The 22,165-nt window shown below is 40.5% G+C and overlaps 2 protein-coding genes across 3 annotated transcripts; one reads left to right on the forward strand and one right to left on the reverse strand.

Moving 5' to 3' along the window:
* Positions 1-5,286: 5,286 nt before the first annotated feature.
* On the forward strand, positions 5,287-14,285 carry LOC114545735 (kelch-like protein 33). Of its 2 annotated transcripts, none has more exons than XM_028564212.1 (7): positions 5,287-5,336; positions 5,797-6,476; positions 8,051-8,493; positions 8,980-9,222; positions 9,343-9,593; positions 12,243-12,413; positions 13,643-14,285. In XM_028564212.1, exons 2-7 carry the CDS (start codon positions 5,921-5,923, stop codon positions 14,169-14,171), a joined length of 2,193 nt encoding a protein of 730 aa, XP_028420013.1. In that variant the 5' UTR covers positions 5,287-5,336; positions 5,797-5,920; the 3' UTR covers positions 14,172-14,285. The 2 variants fall into 2 exon arrangements, with proteins under 2 accessions (XP_028420013.1, XP_028420014.1); XM_028564213.1 differs by having other exon boundaries at positions 5,301-5,336; positions 5,774-6,476.
* A 2,714-nt stretch (positions 14,286-16,999) lies between these two features.
* ltb4r (leukotriene B4 receptor) lies at positions 17,000-21,675 on the reverse strand. Its single transcript, XM_028564430.1, has 4 exons — positions 21,490-21,675; positions 20,273-20,811; positions 19,200-19,476; positions 17,000-18,241 (listed from the first exon to the last, which is right to left on the reverse strand). Exons 2-4 carry the CDS (start codon positions 20,752-20,754, stop codon positions 17,852-17,854), a joined length of 1,149 nt encoding a protein of 382 aa, XP_028420231.1. The 5' UTR covers positions 20,755-20,811; positions 21,490-21,675; the 3' UTR covers positions 17,000-17,851.
* Positions 21,676-22,165: the final 490 nt, after the last annotated feature.

Raw genomic sequence — 22,165 nt, forward strand, 5'->3', positions numbered from 1 at the left:
TAATTAGCCATTTGCCTGCCTCTCTTACACCTGTACCTCCTGTCCCAGGCCAAACATCATGGTGCGTCTGCCAGAGGTGCAGAGAAATTCCATCAGTGGTCGAGAGGAAATGCTGCCAGCAACAGCCAACTAACTGCATAGCAACACTGCCACACATGGACGCCTATGTCTTACATGAATGAGTGTTGCGTCTCGTGAGAAGGCTCTGGAATAACCTGCGTGCAGTGGCTGATCTTCCAGATGAAGGGGAAGACAACAGACAATTTAGGCATGGAGCTTACAGACAATTTGTTGCTTGGCAGTGCGGGGCTCTAGGTGCTGGACACAGAGTTGTTATTCCCAGCTGCTGTGTGTGGGCAGTTCGGGACCGTTTCCCAGATCCGCATGGACAATGCGAGGGGTTTGTTCCCAGAAGAGTGTAACTGCAGTCACCTTGTAACTAGTTTGTGTGCTGTGCAATATAATTTACATATCTATTATGTTTATAATTATGTTATATTTATATAGAAAGTAATTATTTACAAATCAATAGAGTCTTTTCTGAAGTGCTTTGTGTCTTCTTACATCGATGTTGAAACAAATTCATCACTTCAGTATGCACTATTATGAGGATACCTGTAGGACCAATCCAATAACAATGCAAGTTTAATTTGTGGGCAATTAGAATGCTTCAGGACTGGAGATAAATCTTCATGGTCAAAACAAGGAAATGATAGACATTTTGAAATAACACTGTTCATTTGAAAAATTATAATATAAAGTGCATTGTTCATCTTTGAAAACACCAAGGTCCATTTGGTGTCTGCATGTCTGTGGCAATCTGTGACCTGTGGAAAGAGCATGAAGAATTTAGAACTTAGAAATGATCTCCCTGGTGGAAATACTAGTTTTTGGCATTGAAAATAAAATGTTGTCTAAATGAGGCATGGCTTGTCTTATAATACAACATTTAGACTTTTTCAGGGTGCATAGGGAAGGCGGTATCTTGCTGTCATACTCTGACCAATTGACTGCAGTCAAAAACATAAAGTAATAATACTAGCGATTGTTTTCCCAATGATACAGCCATAAGGTATGTAGGTCTTACCATCACCCCAGCTGACTTGTGTCTCCAAGAGCTCCTGGATATAGTTGAAGCTGGCACACCAGACAGCACTCCATGACGACGTGGGTCATCTGGCCTTTTTGTTGTCCGTTGAGATAGACCACGTCCTGAGGACAGCAGTTTTCTCACTACAGCCCTCTGAAGATCTGCAATGTATTTATAGTCCTTGTCCTCTTTTATAGCGTACAAGCTCCACTTCTTAAACTTATTATTGAAGAGTTTCCGATATCTGACATGGGACAGAAATATAAAAAACAAACATGATATATATAATCTTGTTGTAGGATAATATAAAGGGGGAAATGGAACCAACACTGGCATTGGCATTTGTAGCCTGCAAATTCCTGGTTTGTGCATCATGCTTTTACTACATGATGATCACAATGCAACTTTGAAGAAGTTCACACCCCATTATACATTCACATCTTGATAACATATTCATAACTTACTCTATGGAGCCGTCAGGTCTTCTCTTTGGTTGTCTGTGAACATGGTGGTTGTAGTCCCGGGAAGCCAGTAAGATTTGTGCTTCATAGACTGGAGGGCTGACGCTGAAGCACTTACTGACATACATCAAAATATGGTTGTGAAATGACTCCAGCTGAGATAACTTTGACTCTGCATCCAACAATACCTGAAGTGCAAGTACATGTGGACTTGTTGGAGCCAGCGTTCACTGAGGACAATTTCTGATAAAGCCTCATGAGCCACAGAGCCCTTCTGTATCCACTCCTTATCTCGGTCCTCAACCAAAGGACCATGTTGACAGGCATCAAGGGCTCACTCATGCTCTCCTGTAATGTGGTGAAAAAGGCCAATCCACATGTCCTGAAGCAGAACAGAATATAACTTTAATTCAGAGAAAGCAGTATAATCCATTCGTCAGACATGACTTTATTTCCATACCTGTGAAATAAAACATTTACTAAAACAATAGTGAATGCAACATTGAGCGGTGACGAACACAATTTGGAAATCAAACACACTGCAAATTCACATATAGACATGCAGAGACTGTACAAGTACAAGTGAATACAAACAACTCATGAAGAAGTCATCATAGTTTCCAGCCACCTTGCAGCAGTGCCAGAAATTATTGCAGATGTCCTTGTTCCACTGCAAAAGGATGGAACAACTCCTTCGCTGGCCTGCCTAAAAACAAAAGCAAAACAAAAAAAATTGAGTGACACATCCATGGTTTCAGTGGTTATGATATCTTCATTTTCAGAAACACTCACTGGGTAGATCTTCTTGCCCAGGTTTTTTTTATCCATGCCACATGTCTAGAGTATGGAGCACTCCGCTGTCCTTGTATTTCCCTCTGTTTGGATCTGTATTCAAAATTACAGCAAATAATACAATTAATTCTTTGATCACGTTATGCAGAGCATGGTGAAGCCATCGTTTGCTGTAATGCAAGTAGTATGAGTGTTGTCTGCAGAGGTTTGGATTGTTATTGAAAGTCTCCTGTGAGACCCAACTCCTTAGGGAAATATCTGGCTGCTTAGCGGCTAGATGTTCCACAATGTTCACCATGTAGTTGCTAACTCTGTCTGTTTAAAACAGCTCCTCGCTGCAGCCAAGAAGGACACTACGGGTAAGTACTCACACAGATTCTTTTTTTCCAGATAAATGGATGAAATGTTCCCTCTTTCATTTCACACCGTGACCCTTTGTATTTCTACCGTCAATAAGATAGCCCCCATTTTTCTCAGCTTCCTCCCCCTCACAGACACACACCTAATCATTGTGTGCACTGAAAGAAATGTAAGGTAATTTATAAAAGATAATTTAGCTTCTTTCCGTTGTGATTGTAGTTTATTTGAGATATTTGAAATGAAGCAAATGACAACTTACTGATGAAATGAGACTCATTTGGTCTTAACTAATTGGTTCACACCATCATCTTTACATAATATTTTCACGTAGGAGAATACAGATGAGGGAAAATGCATTTTCGCAGTGTCCATTGACAACATTTATTTCCAACCTATGCCAAGGTTACCTCTTGTTTTTTCTTTGCCATATCTAGTTTCTGTTGTTCTCTGTAAAAATAAATAAATGACAGAAAGCATGTTCTCTGGCGGCCACAACAGCAAAGTTGCCAGGTAACAGAAGAGCAAGTGCATCATAACTGAACAGATTTTACAAAATAAAAAAGGAATGTACTATGTACTGTAAACTCAAAGTACAACCCTGTCTTTGATTTGTCTTTAATTTTCTTGGAAGCACATTGCAAAAATGTCACATTAATTACGGTTTAGCACAAAATAGTGCCAAGAAAAAACAGCAAGACACAAGAGTAACACCACAATATTTCCCTATTTAACTCAACACTAATATGAGATGACAGATCGAAATTTTTATTACATTTTAGTGTCTTTATTCGTATATATTATTTACCCTGGGATTTCTGTTCAAAATGTGTTACTTCCACTTATTTTGAGCCTCAAAATGCTTGTAAAACTAGTACTATTCAGCAAAGTTTGCAGTAAACAGACGAGCAAGTGGGTGGTTCCAGATTTTAAAAAGTAAAAAAAAGATATGTACTGTGTACTGTAAACTCAAAGTACACACTGTCTTGGATTTTATTTTAAGTGCATGGTAAAAGTCACATTAATTATAGTTTAGCACAAAACTCTTGGCAAGAAAAACCAGCAACACAAAAAGTAGTCTTGCATTGCCAGACCCTCCTCCACAGTGCTGCGAAGGAAGGTCTGTCTAGTCAACACAGCATTTTGGGATGGGAGAAAAAACGTGCTTTAGTGGCATTTCTTTAAATCAATCCCAATTGTCTTGGGTGGCACGAAAAAAAAAGAAGCAAAACAGCTTCAGGAAGGAACTTGTTTGGGTGGAACATGTGTACGTTCAAAAATTTCAGTCATGCAACAGAAAACTTAGAAAGGACAAATAGTTTAGCTAGCTGTCTGGATTTACCCTACAGAGATCTGACGTGCAGTTAACCATAGTCCTCATAAATCGACCGGATGCCAAATTCCAACACAAAAAAAGCCCAAGGTAACGGACATCCGGCCTAAATGAGGGACATTTAGCGGAATTTCCGGCGGCACCTGAGCAATTCCGGAAGAGGAATTAGCTAAACAGTTGATATAGAGTCTATCTACAGTATATTCTTCAACGTTACTTTTTGTTTGGACTACACAAAAAGTAACGCCACAAGTTCCCTATTTAACTCTTCAACACTAAAATGACATTAAGATGAACATTTTTATAATGTTTTGGCGTCTTTACTCATCATTTACTCATTTCTGTTCAGAATATTTTATTTCCATTTATTCTGGCGCTCAAAAAGATGCTCGTAAAACTAGTATTATTCAAATGTTTGCCAAGCGATACATGATTTCTAACTACTTTCATAAATTCAATACAATTATCATTAATAATGTACATTTTTAGATGTCCGGAGATAACAGCTGTTTGCTGATCTGTTTAGTGTTTTTTTTTTTTTCAGAATTGTTGACAATACACGACAGTAATGTTTTCCCAATACACAGGAACCAACTCCTCCTCTGCTTTTACAAGATGCATGCTAAAAAAGTATGATGGAATGAATATATTCTTCTATTCTATGTCTTACCTTTTGCTTTTACTATTTCATTAGTCAAATGTCTCTCTAAAAGACACCCAACAATGTCAATCAACATCCATTAACAAATAATTTTAAACATATTGTGTACTAAACAGATTGTGCAGTACAATAAGAACTTCGCTCCTAACATCCACACAAGTTTAAACTCTGTTTTTATGCTTTAAAATATCCAACAGAGCTGAAGAGAATAGGGTACTAGTGAGGAATAACAGTAGTAGCAGACTTGTGTTGTTGACACTGACGCTTATACACTGCAAGAAAATTCAATAAAGAATTAATAAAGGTTTGTAAGGTTATACTTAACCTTAATTATGTAGGTTTATTAACAGATACTGCTACATGCTACTCCTTTAAAAAAAAAAAAAGTATCTTTCAATTTTTTATTTGCATTGAAAAAAGGAAAAAGTTACTCTAGGTCTACCTGCTTTCCGTTTGAACTAAAAAGATCAAGCTTTTAGACTTTATACTGACTGACTTATGTAAAGTAGAATACTTCTTGCAGTGTATTCGTCATAGTGCCAGTACCCAGCTATTATTAAACATGCACCCACATGCTCACAATGCCATTGTGCCCTGGTCAAAGTCACTTGCTACACCCACACTGGTAGAGGAATTGCTAAGGTAAGTGTCTATGCAGACTCTTGTTCTAAAATGGGATATTAACCATTTGTTAAAAGTGAAGATTCAACTCACAATAGTTAGTGTGATGCTGGTGTATCATGTCACAAATTGTAGAAATACAAAGTGCTTTTCAAATCAACATTAGGACTGCGCAACAGAGCAACATTTGTTTACTGACACATTATCTTGCAGCATTGCTAAAACGAGTGACTGACTGAATGCTCTGAACCCTTTTGTGAACTGGGGTTGGTCATGACATTGTTTACAGTTACATTTTGAAGGTGAGGTTATATTTAGAGAGCATAAGAAGACACCTTAGGGGTCACAAGGACAAGTGATGCGTGTCTGCTGACAAAGTAAATAAGTACAATGACTATGTATGTGACAATTCCAGCAATGCAGCATTTCCTACTTTCCCTGTTCTTTTGTTATCACAGCTCTCCCTTTTGCCCTCTGACAGGAAATGTCTGGTTGTCCGCATCGTGAAAAGCAGGTGGGCCGAGTCTCAGTGGGTACAGCAAGACATTATGATGAGAAATAAAAAGTAGGAAAAAGAAGAGGAAGAGAGAAAAGGTAAAACAGATATGGATGATGTTAGGCAAACTCTCTACCAAAACCACCCTCTTCACCATCCCCCCTTAATTTCTCCAGAAGATCTCTTCTCTTACACCCTTCCCTCACACTCCGATACCCTCTTCACTCGCCTAAATAGCCTACAGGAAGAAGACCTACTCCTGGACTGCATTTTCCCCCTCCAAGGCAAATCTTTCCAAGCTCACAGACTTGTTCTGGCAGCTGCCAGTCAAACCCCTGATGTATTTTTTGGCTCTAAACTCAAATGTGGTCTTGGAGTGGAGAATATAGCACATTGTTTGACCCCAGTTGGGTTAAGTGCTGTTCTGGACTTTGCGTACTGTGGAAATGTAGCCGTAGACTTGAGTAAGAAAGGTGTAATGGAGGAGGTGCTGCATGCTTGCAGGTTCCTTGAGATGGAGAGGCTGAGTCAAAGGTGCACGTCAAAAGTCAAAACCTCTGCGGCCACAGAGAGAGAGAAGAGCTTGGCTAACATTAAGATCATGTGGGAGAGAGGTGTTGGTTGTGACTTCACAATACAAGCGGAGAGTGGAGAGAGATACTCAGGTAAGAATAAAACAAGAGAAGTCCTACATGTATAGACTGTTCCTGACAAAAGAACCATGTGTGAATTACCACTGTTGTCAAAGGCGGAAGTAGAGTGACATTAGACGCAATATGTGTTGGTGGGGGCGTGCTGCTACAGGTACCTATGAGACAACATTAATGTGCAATGTTTAACAAAAGTAATCTAACAGGAATGTGCATTTACATGAATTTGAATGGCCACTGCAGGGCATTGCCAGATGATGGTAATGACGCATGGTGGCAAAAGTTGAACCAGTTTAAAAATGAGCACTTTCAAGAGTTATTTTAAATCAACAAATCCTCCAAAAGATGATGATGATGAAAGGTAGTTTATTCTTACTTTCTAATACGAGCCATAGGAATGTTTTATAAATTAGCGCTCCTAGCGGTGGCAGGAGCGCAGGAGAGTTTTCCGTCCTCATGTCTAAACCAAATAACGTAACAGCGGTGCTTTTAATATGTTCACGTTGTGGTACCAAAACTACTTATTTAAGTTTAGAAAAAGACTGTGGTCTGGGTTAAAATCAAAGTTACCTCATTTATAATCTTGCTTTGCCAGACCGCTGTGTAGGAGGGTCTGGCGAGTCCCCACAGTTTTCTACAGTTGCTCTGGTTCATTGGCATTTCTTTTAAAAAGTTTAAAATGCAAACACAAAAGAATGCCCAAGTAATGGACATCTGGCCTAAATGAGGGACATTCGGCGGAATATCCAGCGGCACCTGAGCAATCGCGGAAGTGGAACGTCGTCGATATAGACTACACAAAAAGCAACGCCACAATAGTTCCCTATTCAACTCTTCAACACTAAGATGACATTAAGATCGTGGCATCTTGGATATAGACTTTCATACTATTTAAGTTTAGGCACATGACGCAGAACATGACGCAACTCTATTCTGTAAAGTTTTTTTTTTAAATTTGCCATTAACTTTTATGTTCAAACTGGACACAAACCCCAGTCTCCTGGGTGATCAAATGTCAAATGATCAGTAGTGGAATAAAAAGTGCAACGCTTCCCTCTAAAATGTAGTGGAGTAAAAAGTATAAAGTAGCAGAAAATAGGAATACCCAAGTAAAGTACAAGATAGTGACCTATTTCACATCTACTTAAAAACGCTTACGTGCTTCCCTCATTTACATTTTGACATTTCCCAATAATGCCTCCCAGAATAACTCATAAGCGTGTTGCCATCAGCTGTTTGTTGTCCAGTTAATAGAAGAAAGTAGTATCAGTGATAGGGGACTCAGTCGTATACAGTACAACAGATGTCTTGTGTTAGGTTGAAACAAGATTGAAACAAGCCTCCTAGTATTTCCTAATGACACATGTTGGCACAACATGGACTGTTGTAAGTGCAAAATAACAATTACTGTATTTGACAGCTGCAGATGTTGGTGAATAAGTTGTAAATGCATTTAGGGGCCGTCAGTGGGTGGCATCACAATTTGGGGCTTGGTCCAGCCCTGCAGTAAGAGACAGTCATCCACTGACATTTCTGGAGTAGTTTTGTCAATGCCTCTTTTTTTTGTTTATCCTTCCTTTATGTCTTAGCACACCGTGTGGTGTTAGCAGCAGGTGGGGACTATTTCCGGGCACTGCTCTGTGGAGGGTTACGGGAGTCCAGTGAGGACATTGTGTGCCTGCGAGGCGTGGCATCCTGGGTCATTGAATCCATGCTTGGCTTCATCTACACGGGTCAGCTCAGAATGGGCTGGAGCCAGATTTGGGAGCTGACAGATGCACTGTGTCAGTTCCAGCTGCAGGAGGCGCTCTCACTGTGCATTGACTTCCTACGGGACAGAATGGATGAAAGCACCTGTCTGGATGTGCTGGTCCTAGCTGAGACCTATGCGCTGGACCAGCTGGGGCAGGCTGCAGAGGAGTACATCCTAGCCCACTTCCAGTGCATCTCTGCTGGGGAGAAGTTCAAGGATGTCCCCTGTTCATTCCTGGAGAAGATGCTTGAGAAGGACTCATTGTATGTAGAGAGTGAGGTAATATATTTTTCTTATTCTGTTGGTCATCCTCTTGCGTCTTAATACCTGTAGTTTGGCAGATTAGGATTTGAAAATATGGCACTTTGGCTCCATCTAGTGGTTTTTATAAAGAACGATCTAGTGGCAAACAACAATTGCTGGTTCCAGCATCTGAAATGAGAGGACCTCCTTTCATTTCATAACATTGCAAGCACTTTACTTTTGGGGTTTTTAGGATGAAATAAGAAATAGGAAACTTTGGACCTATTAAAATGTATAGAATAAACTTCAAATCGATCAGTTTATTAAGAAAAATCCATACATGAATAAAAAAAGTTACATCTACAAATTTGAGAACCAGGATTTAGTTCACTCAATAATGTTATGACTAATAACCATGTGATGCCTACTATGTATATCCTGACCATTGGCCAGTTTTTAAATCTTCTCTTTCAACAGAGACGGGGAAACTGTAAATTATGAATTTCTCTTCCTTATACTTAGATAGTGGTGTTCAGGGCAGTAGTTGACTGGGTGGAGGATAGCCCTAAAGAGAGACTACCAGTTCTGCCAGGCCTGCTCCACCGTGTTCGTCTCCCCCTCCTCAGCTACTCTGAGCTCCAGGAGGCCCTAAGCTGCGGCCTCCTCTACAGGAGCCCAGGGGCCAGAGGATCACTGGAGGCTCTCCAAAGCCTCCTGGAGGAGGATTACACAGGGCCTGAGTGCCGACCTCGCAACCCAAACCAGGTATACAGACACACACACACACACACACACATACACACACACACTGTTGTTTCCAGTACAATCTTCCATGAGAATATATTCAATACTCGTGCTGTAGAAATGCCTTATATCTTGGTTAAGGTTCTGGTTCTGGTCGGTGGGGACACTGTTGATGATGAATGCATGAAGATGGTTCCCAGCCAGACCTTGTGGTTCGCTCAGCAGTTCCACCGTGGACATGGTCTGATCAGAAGCATAGAGTGGAGGCCATTCACCAAGCTTCCTGAACCGCCCCGGTTCAGACATTGTGTTTGTCTCCTCAACAACAACCTTTATGTCCTGGGAGGACGCAAGTACTACGGAGCACTGGATATCCTTAAGTCTGCCTTGAGGTAGGGTGTGTGTGTGTGTGTGTGTGTGTGTGTGAGAGAGAGAGGGGGGGGGGGGAGACTACTGATAGTTTATATATTTCAGCAAATTTTCAATATCTTCAAATTGATTCCATGCCCCATGCCTCTAAAAGGCAATGAGACAATAATTTGACACTAATATTCTTCACTAGGGCTGCAACTAACGGTTGTTCTTATTATCGATTAATCTGCTTGTTAATTCAAATTTTTGATTTAAGTCAGGAAAATTGTGAAAAATGTCATCCTTACACAGCTTGTTTTGTCTGACCAACAGTCAAAAGCAAAGCAAAGCAAAATAGTAATATTTATGAAACTAGATCAGTAAATGTTGAAAAAAATGACTAAAAATTGTTGCTGATTAATTTTCCATCAATTAATTAGACAGGGTGATCGACATGTTCTCAATTACAGGGAAAGCTTTACTTTGTGAAAATATTAGCTAGGACTTGAGATTTGACTCACCCACAGCTGCAGAATTAGATCTGGATCACAGATGTGACGCAACATCCTTCTGCAAAGCCACTGGTGATAGTTTCTCTGGCTGATATGGCCTGCTTCTCTTTTGATATTGGCTGTTTGAGGGTTTTCACAGCTTAAGGGGAGATTCCTAAATTGTCACACAGACCAAAAAATAAACCCTTTGACACCCTTGACACAACTCTACATCTCCTCAGTTGATGCGCCAATTATGAGACAGAACCATCCTCTAATGATCCTCTAGTCTGCTCCTACAAACACTCTGCCAATACAGAGAAACCGTATATATACACAGTGCCTTGCAAAAGTATTCAGCCCCCTTGAATTTTGACCTTTTGCCACATTTCAGGCTTCATAAAAAAAACAAATGTATAAAACTGTAATTTTTTGTGAAGAATCAACAAGTGGGACACAATCATGAAGTGGAATGAAATTTATTGGATATTTCAAACAATTGGGCATGCAAAATTATTCAGCCCCCTTAAGTTAATACTTTGTAGCGCCACCTTTTCCTGCGATTACAGTTGTAAGTCGCTTGGGGTATGTCTCTTATCAGTTTTGCACATCGAGAGACTGACATTTTTGCCCATTCCTCCTTGAAAAACAGCTTGAGCTCAGTGAGGTTGGATGGAGCAGTTTTCAGTTCTTTCCACAGATTTTCAATTTGATTCAGGTCTGGACTTTGACTTGGCCATTCTAACACCTGGATAGGTTTATTTGTGAACCATTCCATTCTAGATTTTGCTTTATGTTTTGGATTATTGTCTTGTTGGAAGACAAATCTCCGTCCCAGTCTCAGGTCTTTTGCAGACTCCATCAGGTTTTCTTCCAGAATGGTCCTGTATTTGGCTCCATCCATCTTCCCATCAATTTTAACCATCTTCCCTGTCCCTGCTGAAGAAAAGCAGGCCCAAACCATGATGCTGCCACCACCATGTTTGACAGTGGGGATGGTGTTTTCAGGGTGATGAGCTGTGTTGCTTTTACACCAAACATAACGTTTTGCATTGTTGCCAAAAAGTTCGATTTTGGTTTCATCTGACCAGAGCACCTTCTTCCACATGTTTGGTGTGTCTCCCAGGTGGCTTGTGGCAAACTTTAAACAACACTTTTTATGGATATCTTTAAGAAATGGCTTTCTTCTTGCCACTCTTCCATAAAGGCCAGATTTGTGCAGTATACGACTGATTGTTGTCCTATAGACAGAGTCTCCCACCTCAGCCGTAGATCTCTGCAGTTCATCCAGAGTGACCATGGGCCTCTTGGCTGCATCTCTGATCAGTCTTCTCCTTGTATGAGCTGAACGTTTAGAGGGATGGACGGGTTTTCGTAGATTTGCAGTGGTCTGATACTCCTTCCATTTCAATATTATCGCTTGCACAGTGCTCCTTGGGATGTTTAAAGCTTGGGAAATCTTTTTGTATCCAAATCCAGCTTTAAACTTCTCCACAACAGTATCTCGGACCTGCCTGGTGTGTTCCTTGTTCTTCATGACGCTCTCTGCGCTTTAAACGGACCTCTGTGACTATCACAGAGCAGGTGCATTTATACGGAGACTTGATTACACACAGGTGGATTCTATTTATCATCATTAGTCATTTAGGTCAACATTGGATCATTCAGAGATCCTCACTGAACTTCTGGAGAGAGTTTGCTGCACTGAAAGTAAAGGGGCTGAATAATTTTGCACGCCCAATTTTTAAGTTTTTTATTTGTTACAAAAGTTTGAAATATCCAATGAATTTCGTTCCACTTCATAATTGTGTCCCACTTGTTGTTGATTCTTCACTAAAAATTACAGTTTTATATCTTTATGTTTGAGGCCTGAAATGTGGCAAAAGGTTGAAAAGTTCAAGGGGGCCTAATACTTTCACAAGGCACTGTATATATATATATATATATATATATATATATATATATATATATATATATATCCAAAAACATGCCTTCAAGCATGTTTAGTTTTAAAGTTTTAAAAAACTTGACTTGAGGGAGTTGTTGGGCGCTATATCAAAATAGAACATCAGCCATTGTCAGATTCCTCACTTTCCACAGTAACAGTAAATAGTCTGGAAAAACTGCAATGACAATACATTTTTATTGCAATAATATTTTATTTTTTACTCATAGTCCTGTTTCTCGCTCTCTGTGTAGGTTTGACCTGACTCAGTGTAAATGGGAACGACTACCTGACATGCTGTGTCAAAGGGACTACTTTTCTGCTGTGTGTCTGGAAGGTAAGATCTTTGCTCTGGGTGGTAACTGTGACGACAGCCAATACCTGGATGCTGTGGAGTACTACACTCCTGAGGAGAACACCTGGAGGTACAGTATAACACTAAAGGGACTGCACTAATAAAACCTGAAGCGGCAGGCATGTCTGAGCTGTATTTAGCACTTTAATAAACTTGGGCTGGGATGTAACAAGTTATACAGCTCTTGCTACATTTTCTGCCCTCTTTCTAAGTCTTCATTGGCATACAATCTACTGAAATGATCTTTGGCGTTATGTTGTTGCTGCTGGACGACTCTCTTGGCATATTCTGATCTTGATTATAATAATATGCTGGTCATATTGGTTATTACTGTTGCTGCAAAACCAGTTGTCGTCGGCAACAAATAAAGGTGAACATAAAAGTGAAGTACAGTTACAAATACCATGCATATGCACTGTACTGTACAGTAAGCATCCATACTACATCTTTATTAATGCAAAAACAATTGTTGAAATGAAATGCTGTTGGATTTTCTTTATTACCTGGCTGTATTTAAAAGGGAAACTTTACTTACCCACATTTCAATCAGGAGAGACTTATTTGCAGATATGCAAAAGGTTTAATGTACAAGAGCATGTAGCTGTACAGAGTATTGGAGATTGAACTCCATCGTTACATTAATACATTTAATATAGGGGTAGGGAACCATGCTGTAACCCCCCCCCCGATGGAATCCAGACACCGGTGGTGGCGGAGAAGGGCCGGAAGACGAGGAGGCACTGGTATGACAGGAGGTGGAAGGGGAGGAGGAGCGATGAACGCCTTTCCTGAAATGACAGCTGATAGCACAGGGAGAGAAGCAGATTTTAAAGCAGTGTTGTGACGTTGTGATTGGCCTATGGAATCCGTGGCCGATTCTGATTGACTTATCAGAAAGGTGAAAGCCTCCAGCGCTGATTCGCTTTAGGGAGAGAACTGATTATTGTTAGGTCTTCCTGAAAGAATTTGCGCTGAGCTACATTACTTTATTTGAACTTCGAGGCCGAATCTGACATTTCTGAATGTAAAAATTAACCCACCCTAAATTACAGGGAAGTGTTTAAATACATGAATTTCCCATTTCACGTAATGGTGCAGTCATGAAAAACATCTTCTGAAGATCTCAGATAGATTATGTTTGAAACAAAGTAGAAAAAACAGTTATATCTCACTTTAAAGCTACCTACAGGGAACTTTGGGGGAAAGAGGTTAGTACAAATAAACAATATGTGTAATTTATCACTTCTCTCTGACACAGAACACACCCTGACTCATAACCCTTATTGTCCTGCCCTGCAGGCGGGCGCACTCTCTGGACACAGCAGTGTGCAGCCACGCAGCAGCTGTTCTGGATGGACAGATCTACATCTCTGGAGGCTGTGACCACCATCAGCACTGCCTTTCCTCTATGTGCCACTACCATCCTTCCCGTGGCTGTTCACCCAGAGCCCCCATGACTGTGGGAACGGGTCGTGCGGGCCATATCATGTTAGCCTTGGGGAGGGGTTTAGTGGTAGCTGGAGGGCTGCAGCCGCTCTGGATGGGCTTCGGAGACCAACTCTTCTGTGAGCTGTACAACACCACGCATGACTCCTGGTCATCCATCCCCGCCCTGCCTCGCCCTCATCTGTCACCAGGGGCAACTGTGCTTGGTGGAAGGTTATACGTGGTGGGAGGGTCTTCAGCAAACATAGATACATCAAGGGATAACAAGGGGGTGCATCGCTATGATCCCATGGAGGGGTGCTGGGAAAACTTGGGGTCTATGCCACACCCATATACAAATCTGGCAGTTTGTTCCATGCCATTTCCTGAGTCTTTCATTTAAGCACTGGTTGATTTTGTTTCTGGCTCAGGTAAACCCAAGGAGCTTTAATAGATGTAATTATGATTAAGCAACTCTAATATATAGCTAGAGGTATAGTAGGTGCTACACGACAACCAGGCCACGACAACCAGGCCCTATTATATTTACATCAGAGACACATGATGTCATCAGAAATCATGCAATACAAACTTTGAGTTTGAAAGATGTAGGCAGGAAAGCTGGGAGGGTCGGATGCAGTTGTTTGCATTATGGGAAATGTAGGATCCAGTGTTTTTGGAGTTTTACCCATACTAGACACTAAAAGTCAGGGTAATTTTGACCATGATTTCCATGTGTTTCTTGTGGGTCCCCCTACATTAAATTAATGCTGGACTGCCCCTTTAAACAATAATTGGGCTGGGTTAGGCTACTTTTGTGTGTGTGAGTTTGTATATTTTTAAATTGTGTTTATTTTGTATTCTGAATAATTCATTCTTGCTGTACTGGTCAAATGTCAAATTAGGTCAAAGCTATCTAAATGTGAACATCAGCAGAGCCCCAATTAAGTACAAAGGGAGATGTTGAATGAGACCTTGACCTGGTTAAATAATATATGGTGGCCATGTACGCCCCAGAGCAGCAACCAACGTCAAATGACATTTATGTAAATTCCAAGTATGTGAAATAATGTTTACCAGTTGACTCTCCAATACTTCAGTCAACCACAGCAATCCAACATTTTTCAATTCAATTCAATGTTATTTATAGTATTTATACCCGATACCGGATAAGCGGACGAAGATGGATGGTTGGTATCAAATCATAACAAGAGTTATCTCGAGACACTTTAGAGATAGAGTAGGTCTAGACCAAACTCTATAATTTACAAAGCCCCAAAAATTCCAATAATTCCCCCAAGAGCAAGCATTAGCAGTGGCTATTGCAACAGTGGTGAGGAGAAACTCTCTTTTAGGAAGAAACCTCGGCAGACCCAGACTCTTGGTAGGCGGTGTCTGACGTGGGCCGGTTGGGGGTGTGATGAACAGTGGCGTAATAGTCATAATAAAGATAATGGAACAGTGACTACAATGGTAGTCGTAGTAGTTCATGTCATAGCACAGCAGGGCATTACAGGATGTAACGTGGCACAGCAGAGCATGGGGGACGCAGTGGACACGGCAGGACGCAGCAGGACGTAGCCGGACATTGCAGGGAAAGAGATTCCCTGCAATGAAGAAACATAAGGACTCCGGGAAGTTAACTCCCCAGAGCTAGGTTAGTAACAGCTTTTCTGGGACAGGATGCACATAAAAGGAAAAAAAAAAAATTATGCTCAACCAGTTTGCACAAACCACAACAATGGGTTAGGCTTCTGATTTTCACAACAGTTTTGTCCTATTTATCTATTCACAAACAGCTTCCTGTCGACAGTCGACTAAAGTTAGAACGGTGTGTGTGTGTGTGTGTGTGTGTGTGTGTGTGTGTGTGTGTGTGTGTGTGTGTGTGTGTGTGTGTGTGTGTGTGTGTGTGATAATAAAATTGCAATTTTATTATCACACACATAATTGAATTGCAATAGAACAATTGCAATTATTTTCTGAATTAGAATTATTTTGCTTTTTGCTTTTTGGCCCACAGGTTTATAATCTTTTACCTTGTGTTTCTCCACCCAGTCTTCTGTTTTCCTTCATGGGCGTGCTTTGTCTTTTGGTCCTTCTGCATCATAACAATCTGTATCATAACAAAAGATTATTTAAAAAGGGGGGATAGACAGAGTATCTGTCCTCTAGTCTGAAGTATTTGTCAAACTCAGACGTCGTAAAAATTTTGATTCCTGTCAATTTAAAATTGTGATTACAACTTTGTCAACACCAGCTCCTCAGCTCTTTGTCAAACTCTTCTATTCGGCTGGGCAAAGACACAGTCCAAAGGGACGTCATATAGGCTTTTAAAAAACAGGTTTAGTTCCCTTTTAGAAAACAGGAGGCTTGCATGATATTCAGGTCCATACAGTATTCTCTTCCTCTCGTCAAAACATTCAGTTGTTCAGTTGCTTGGAAATTGTTTAATCATTGTCATCATGTAACCTCAGTATGACATTTCAATACTGTGGTGATTAAAAGTAGTTGTATACTGTATGTGGGGGAGATCTTAAACCCTCTGTCTGGCAGAAAGCATCAGAAACACAACAAGGTCCAAAGTTTAGAGAATGTGTTGTTGTCAACGGCTGTTTCCATGGTCAAGAATTAACTTTTGAGGTTGAGATTTATCATCGTCTATGAAGGGCTATAACAACTACAGTATATAAGGATAGGGGATTCCCCAAGTGTGGAATCAATAAAGTCTGTCCTAGTGTGTGTTGACCTTTTTACATCCAGGCATTTTTGACATTGTTATTGAACATCTGTGGCTCTCAAAGCACCTGGTCTCTTGGTTGCCAACAGTAGGAGTTGACACTGTTACTAAGCCACCAGGATTTTGTCATCATCCTGTACTATATTTGCGTTTCAAGGATGTTGTCATAATAAATTATCTCTTGATGTCAATTCACTCTGTGACTCAGCTGCTTTAAATATGACTCATGTTTCCTGTAGAAAAATCCCTTTTTGTCTTTTGCTCAGCAATTTTCAAATAAAATGTAAGGCAAGATTGACCACATGAAATCTTGTGACATGGCTGTTTGTTATGAAATGGTGGACAGAGATGAAAGGAAGGTTGCTTTAGTGAAATGTTTCTTATGTAATGATCTGCTCATGCTGCTGAACATTGCATAAGTGAACAACTAATTTTGCAAGCCAGTACTTCATGTACTCATCTAGAACTCTTGTGAAAATACACAACTGAAGAGATTCAATATTAAAAAAGCTTTATTACGTTAACAAACATTGTCTTTTGTTTTTTGACTAATGACCATAGAAGTTACTATTAAATGTAAAACAATATTCTCACACATCCAAAATATATCTGATCATTTAAATAGCCAAATATACATCAATTATTATGTATATGAAGTCACTGCCATAGCTAAGTCAAACATTGAATTTTAGACTTGACATGTAGAAAAGGTGGTTTTTACATGTGAACACCTTTTTTGACACAGCCATACTACTTAGTCACATTGGTGGTTTAAGTTAATGTTCACGATCTTAACTTAGCGTGTTAGCATGCAAGCATTCAATATTTAGCACTAAACAGAAAGTACAGCTTATGGGAATCAATGTTGCAGGTATTTGGTCACAAATAAAAGTACAGGACAAATTCTAAATTGCATCTGATAATGGTACCAGGGTAAGTTAGGGTACATTTCTTGCGGTCTATCCTGAGGGAAATGTTATTGTGTGTACCAAATTTCATGGCAATCAATCCAATAGTTGACGAGGCATTTCATTCACAACCACAAATGTTAAACCTTGTGGTGGCTTTACAGGAAATGTCAGGGGATCACCAAAGTCATTAGATTCCTCATCTGGGGACCATGAATGTCTGTATAAAATTGGGCGCCAATCCATCAAATCATCTTATTTAGTTTTTGTACCAAATTTCATGGAAATCCATTCAATAGTTGTTGAAATATTCCCTGATATAAAAGTCATGTAAGTAAAGTTTGATGATGCAAATTACGAGTCAACACAGTCTGTGTCTAATCAATGAGTTAGGGAAAGTAGACCAAGGAAAAAAAGCTTGGGTTTGGAGTTTAAGCACTATTCTATCAACTCAACACTGGCCAAAGTCTTGAGTTCAGGCTGATCGACCTCTTTGCCTGCCACACTGCTGCTCCTATCCTTGTTCTTGCCTTTGAAAGGACTTCCCAGTTTGGTTGACAGCGTGTGCAGGACAGAGCTTTCATCCGGTGAAGAGCTGCTGCGGCTCATGCGGCCGCTACGGGTAGACATGCTCCTGCTTTCCGAGTTGGTGGCCTCGAAGAGCTTGCCCATGAAGCTAAGGCCGGCCTGGCGGATGTGGGAGCTGCCAGCGAACACGTAGAGAATGGGGTTGACAGCGCTGCTGAAGTAGGCGAAGGCCGTGACATTTGGACGGGCTACAAGGGCGGTCTTGATCACTGAATCACTGCCCTGCAACAGACCGACCACCTGGAGGAGGGAGAGGGGTTAGAGGGAGGTTAGAGGAAGAGAGGAAACAGCAAAACCAGTGCACACAAATAAAGGTCCCCAAAAAAACGGCCTGGTCAAAGACATAGAGGCTGGTGGAATCACCTGCTCTATAAGGGTTCTGGTAAGTTCAGTATGTACATTTCCACAGCACTAATTCCATCAGTACAGCAGCAGAGTTGTGTCAAACTCACCACTCTGTGGCTCTGAGGTTTTTCTTTTAGTAGAAACTCTTGCTACTCAATCACAGTCAGTTCTACTTGGCACACTTGGTGGTAAAGCTATAGTGCATAGTTTTTGCCAGCCCCATGAGGAAATTCTAAGCAATGACAACAAAACTGTCGGTGTGTCCACATGATACAAGTCTTACGTGATTACGTGACACATTTGCTTGTAACCAAGGAAGACAGGGAGGATTAAAAAAAATGTTGGACTCTTCAGAAGAGGTAATTATCTTCACTTGAGAAAGTCTCCGGATGACACAATCTTCTGAACATAGCCATACTGAGAAATACAGAGAGAGTTGTGTGGAGCTGATAGTCTTAACTAGCTTTGGAGCAACTCATTTGGCAACGGCCTGAATGTAATGGACGTTCATTAATGTCCAAAAGTTACGCACTAAAGCTTTAAGCTACTGTCCTTGAAAGTCAACATTTTTTTCAATATTTTACTGAAATGTCAGTAGGTTTGTTGACAGATCACAATAAATAATGGTTTCACATTATTGCAAACTCATCACAAAAAAATTGGTAGTCACACTGTGCAAAAGGAATTTTGGAAGGTTAAAGACAGTAATGTCATAACTTTCTGGGTCAACATGTGTTAAAGAGTCCTTCTATAGGAGCATTTTACCCCCAAAATACTTGCACATTTTTGGTATCTAATGGAATCAGTAGCAGTTTCTAGCCCATGTAGGTCAAACTGAACTTAACAAAATCACCTCTATGATGTTGATGATGTGATAGGGCAGCCAGAATACTGCAAAGGCAGAGATGATTAGCAGGATGAGGCGGCTGCCTTGTCCTCTGCGCTGGAACTTGGCGCTTTGCAGACGGCAGATGACGGAGGAATAACAGGTGTTGATGAGGGAGAAAGGCAACAGGCAGGCCATGATGGTCTCAAACAGGTACTGGAAGACCCGGTGACCCGTGCTCCCCCAGTGGTACGGGACACAATAACTCAAGGTGATATTGTTTGATAGGGTCTTCTTCAGATTACTGTCAGAGAACAAGAAGAAATACACAAATTGAATATGACACTAGATATACCAGCCAGATATGGATACATAAAATGTAATTTATGTTTCAATAAATTATAGCAGATATATCAGCATTTTTATTGATACTAGTGTGCGGCAATTAAGAAATAGAGCAATCAAATTGGTTTCACCATTAATTTAGCTTTAAGTATGGAAGTTCATTAGTGACAAAACCATTAAGCAACTTTAAAACAAATCAAGAAGTAAAAACACACAAGTGTTATAGAAGTTTTGAGCTTGCAAGAGGCTCTAGATTTGAACAAACGCCATGTTTTTGTTTTGTTTTAACTCCCAGTCTCTTCGTTTGCTTTATTATACAGTTGTGGTTTATGTAATGATCGTTCATGGTCACTGATTTGCCCCACTCAATAGTTTTGTTGTTAATATAATTCTACTTTCATGCTGCCTGCCTGCTACACTGCATCACACTTTAAAAAAATAAGAGGGAAATAAAATCAAGCAATATATTTCCGATTACAGTTCATTTTGTTATGAAAAAAAGGGAAATTCAGATAAGATAGCATCGTTCTAAAAAATAATTTCGCTGCCAGAAAAAAAGCCATATCTTTATAATCAATTCTCTATGAAGTTCTAAATTGTCACAACAGTTCCACAAAGAGGACCTAAGTTAACATTAGAAATGACACCTTCAACACATAACAAAGAGAAACAACAATTTTGCAGGTTTTCTTTAAGAAAGGGTGAAACTGAGAAACGTAATAGATCCAAATGTACAAAGAGAACTTTAGTCTCACCTTCGGTAGAAAGGCATCGGCAGTGACAGGAGGAACGCTAACACCCAGACCACCAGCAGTAGAATCAGCAGGCAGCGCTTGGTTCTCATTCTCTGGGACAGAAAAGGCCGACTTACGGCCAGCCAGCGGTCCATGCTCATCAGGGAGATGAGGTAAATGGACACATACATGTTCACACTTGACAGGTAATGCACCAGCTTGCATGCGGCCGAGCCAAACTCCCAGCCCCGTCCGCCAGCCAGGTAGCGCAAGAAAAGCGGGGCGCTGAGCAGCACGAAAGCGTCCGCCATAGCCACATTCAGCACCAACAAACAGGTCACTGAGCGCTTCTTCACCCGGCAGAACACCGACCAGACCACAAACAGGTTCCCGGGGAAGCCCAGCACAAACGCCAGGGTCAGGATGGCGATGCCGACCTGGTGGCTGATGGGCATAGAGGATGGCTGGGAGGTGGTGGTGGTGGTGGTGATATTTGATGCCATCTGGAAAGCCTCTAATTAATCAGAGTTTGGCTTTGGCAGCTGTGAATCTGACAAAACCTTTCAACGGACAAACAGGCAGGAAACAGGATATGTTGTATTAAGGTTTGTGAGACGTGCATGTGTGTCAATGCTGGCTGAATATTGCACAATATATTGTTTTTGTTATATGTGTCACTGTCTCTCTATACATATTTCTAGAGTGCAGTTTACAGCAGAGCTGCCAGAATCAGCAGAGAATCATAAGAGAGCCGTCTCTGTTAAGATGGTAGGAATTGATATGGTACGTTTCTTAATATGTGAAAAAAACGTGTACATTTTATTGTGTAAGACTTGTGCAGCAAGGATATAGGAAATTACAGTACAGTAATATTGCACTGGCAAACAAACTCACTACTCATATTTGTACTTTTATGTATTTTTACCTACCTTTTGATTATGGTTTATTTTGTGCCATTGTTGACATTTGTTTGGCCAAATAAGTCCAGACAAAAGGGATAGATTTAAATTCTGATATATTTTTTAAAAAATCCCCTCTTTTCTAATACAGTCCATTCTCCCTCAGTTGTCCAAATTAATCTGAGAACATAAATGTCTTATGAAGCAGCACGTGTGTGGCAAGTAATAGGAACTAATGTAACAGTTCTGCTCTATGCCACATACTGACTAAGAAGCGAAAGAGGCAGTGGAGCACTGTATACTTTCAAAGTTATTTTTTTAAATTAAAACTTCACTGACCTTAAATTGCTGATCTCTGTTTTTTTAAAGGCGGCAACGATCAATCCACTCCAAAGGTTTACCAATTTCCATCTATTGTACACCTTGCCTGATCTACTGTTAGCTCCCAAGCTTCGCTCTTTGCTTTGAGGACTGTGTGTGAAGAGAAAACCTTAAAAGTATATATATTGAGTAAGAGTGTTCATAGGAGAGAAAACCCAGTGACAACAGGAAGCCAGCTTAAGCTCAGTGGGTTGCAGTGTGGCCGTAGATCCTGCTACACATTGTATTCTTTGATACTAGTATGCATGCCAGCTTTATGGAAAACTGTTGACAATGCATCTGCTTCCCGGTGTGGAACAGCAACAATACAGCTTATTGACAGAAATGTAGTGACTGGTTATAAAAGAGGCAAAAAAGGGGCTAGCATGGATCCACAAAATGTTGTGAAACTGATGGCATAATGTTTGAGGAAGTGCAGGAATGAACAGCACAAAAGATCGTCATGGGGGTGAATAAGTGAGGGGGTGATTATTATTCCAGTAAACTGTCAGGATCTTGTTGATACATGAGTGTTAAATCATTCCTCTATGATGTGCGTTCTTCTCTTTCACCAGACATCTTTGCAGATTTACAGCATATTCCTCTTTCCACATAAACCAACTAAGTTAAGATGTGTCACATTTACAGCTGCTTT

This window comes from Perca flavescens, chromosome 19 (assembly GCF_004354835.1).
Source record: "Perca flavescens isolate YP-PL-M2 chromosome 19, PFLA_1.0, whole genome shotgun sequence".
NCBI lineage: Eukaryota > Metazoa > Chordata > Actinopteri > Perciformes > Percidae > Perca > Perca flavescens.

What these genes read in the sequence shown, in the direction of transcription:
- LOC114545735 (XM_028564212.1), top strand. Translation starts at nt 5,921, where the DNA reads ATGGATGATGTTAGGCAAACTCTCTACCAAAACCACCCTCTTCACCAT. An exon ending in CATTGTATGTAGAGAGTGAG is followed by an intron (nt 8,494 to 8,979) that starts GTAATATATTTT and finishes CCTTATACTTAG; the next exon opens with ATAGTGGTGTTCAGGGCAGT. An exon ending in ATCCTTAAGTCTGCCTTGAG is followed by an intron (nt 9,594 to 12,242) that starts GTAGGGTGTGTG and finishes CTCTCTGTGTAG; the next exon opens with GTTTGACCTGACTCAGTGTA.
- ltb4r (XM_028564430.1), bottom strand. Translation starts at nt 20,754, where the DNA reads ATGGCATCAAATATCACCACCACCACCACCACCTCCCAGCCATCCTCT. An exon ending in CCGATGCCTTTCTACCGAAG is followed by an intron (nt 19,477 to 20,272) that starts GTGAGACTAAAG and finishes GTTCTCTGACAG; the next exon opens with TAATCTGAAGAAGACCCTAT. An exon ending in ACATCATCAACATCATAGAG is followed by an intron (nt 18,242 to 19,199) that starts GTGATTTTGTTA and finishes TCCCTCCTCCAG; the next exon opens with GTGGTCGGTCTGTTGCAGGG.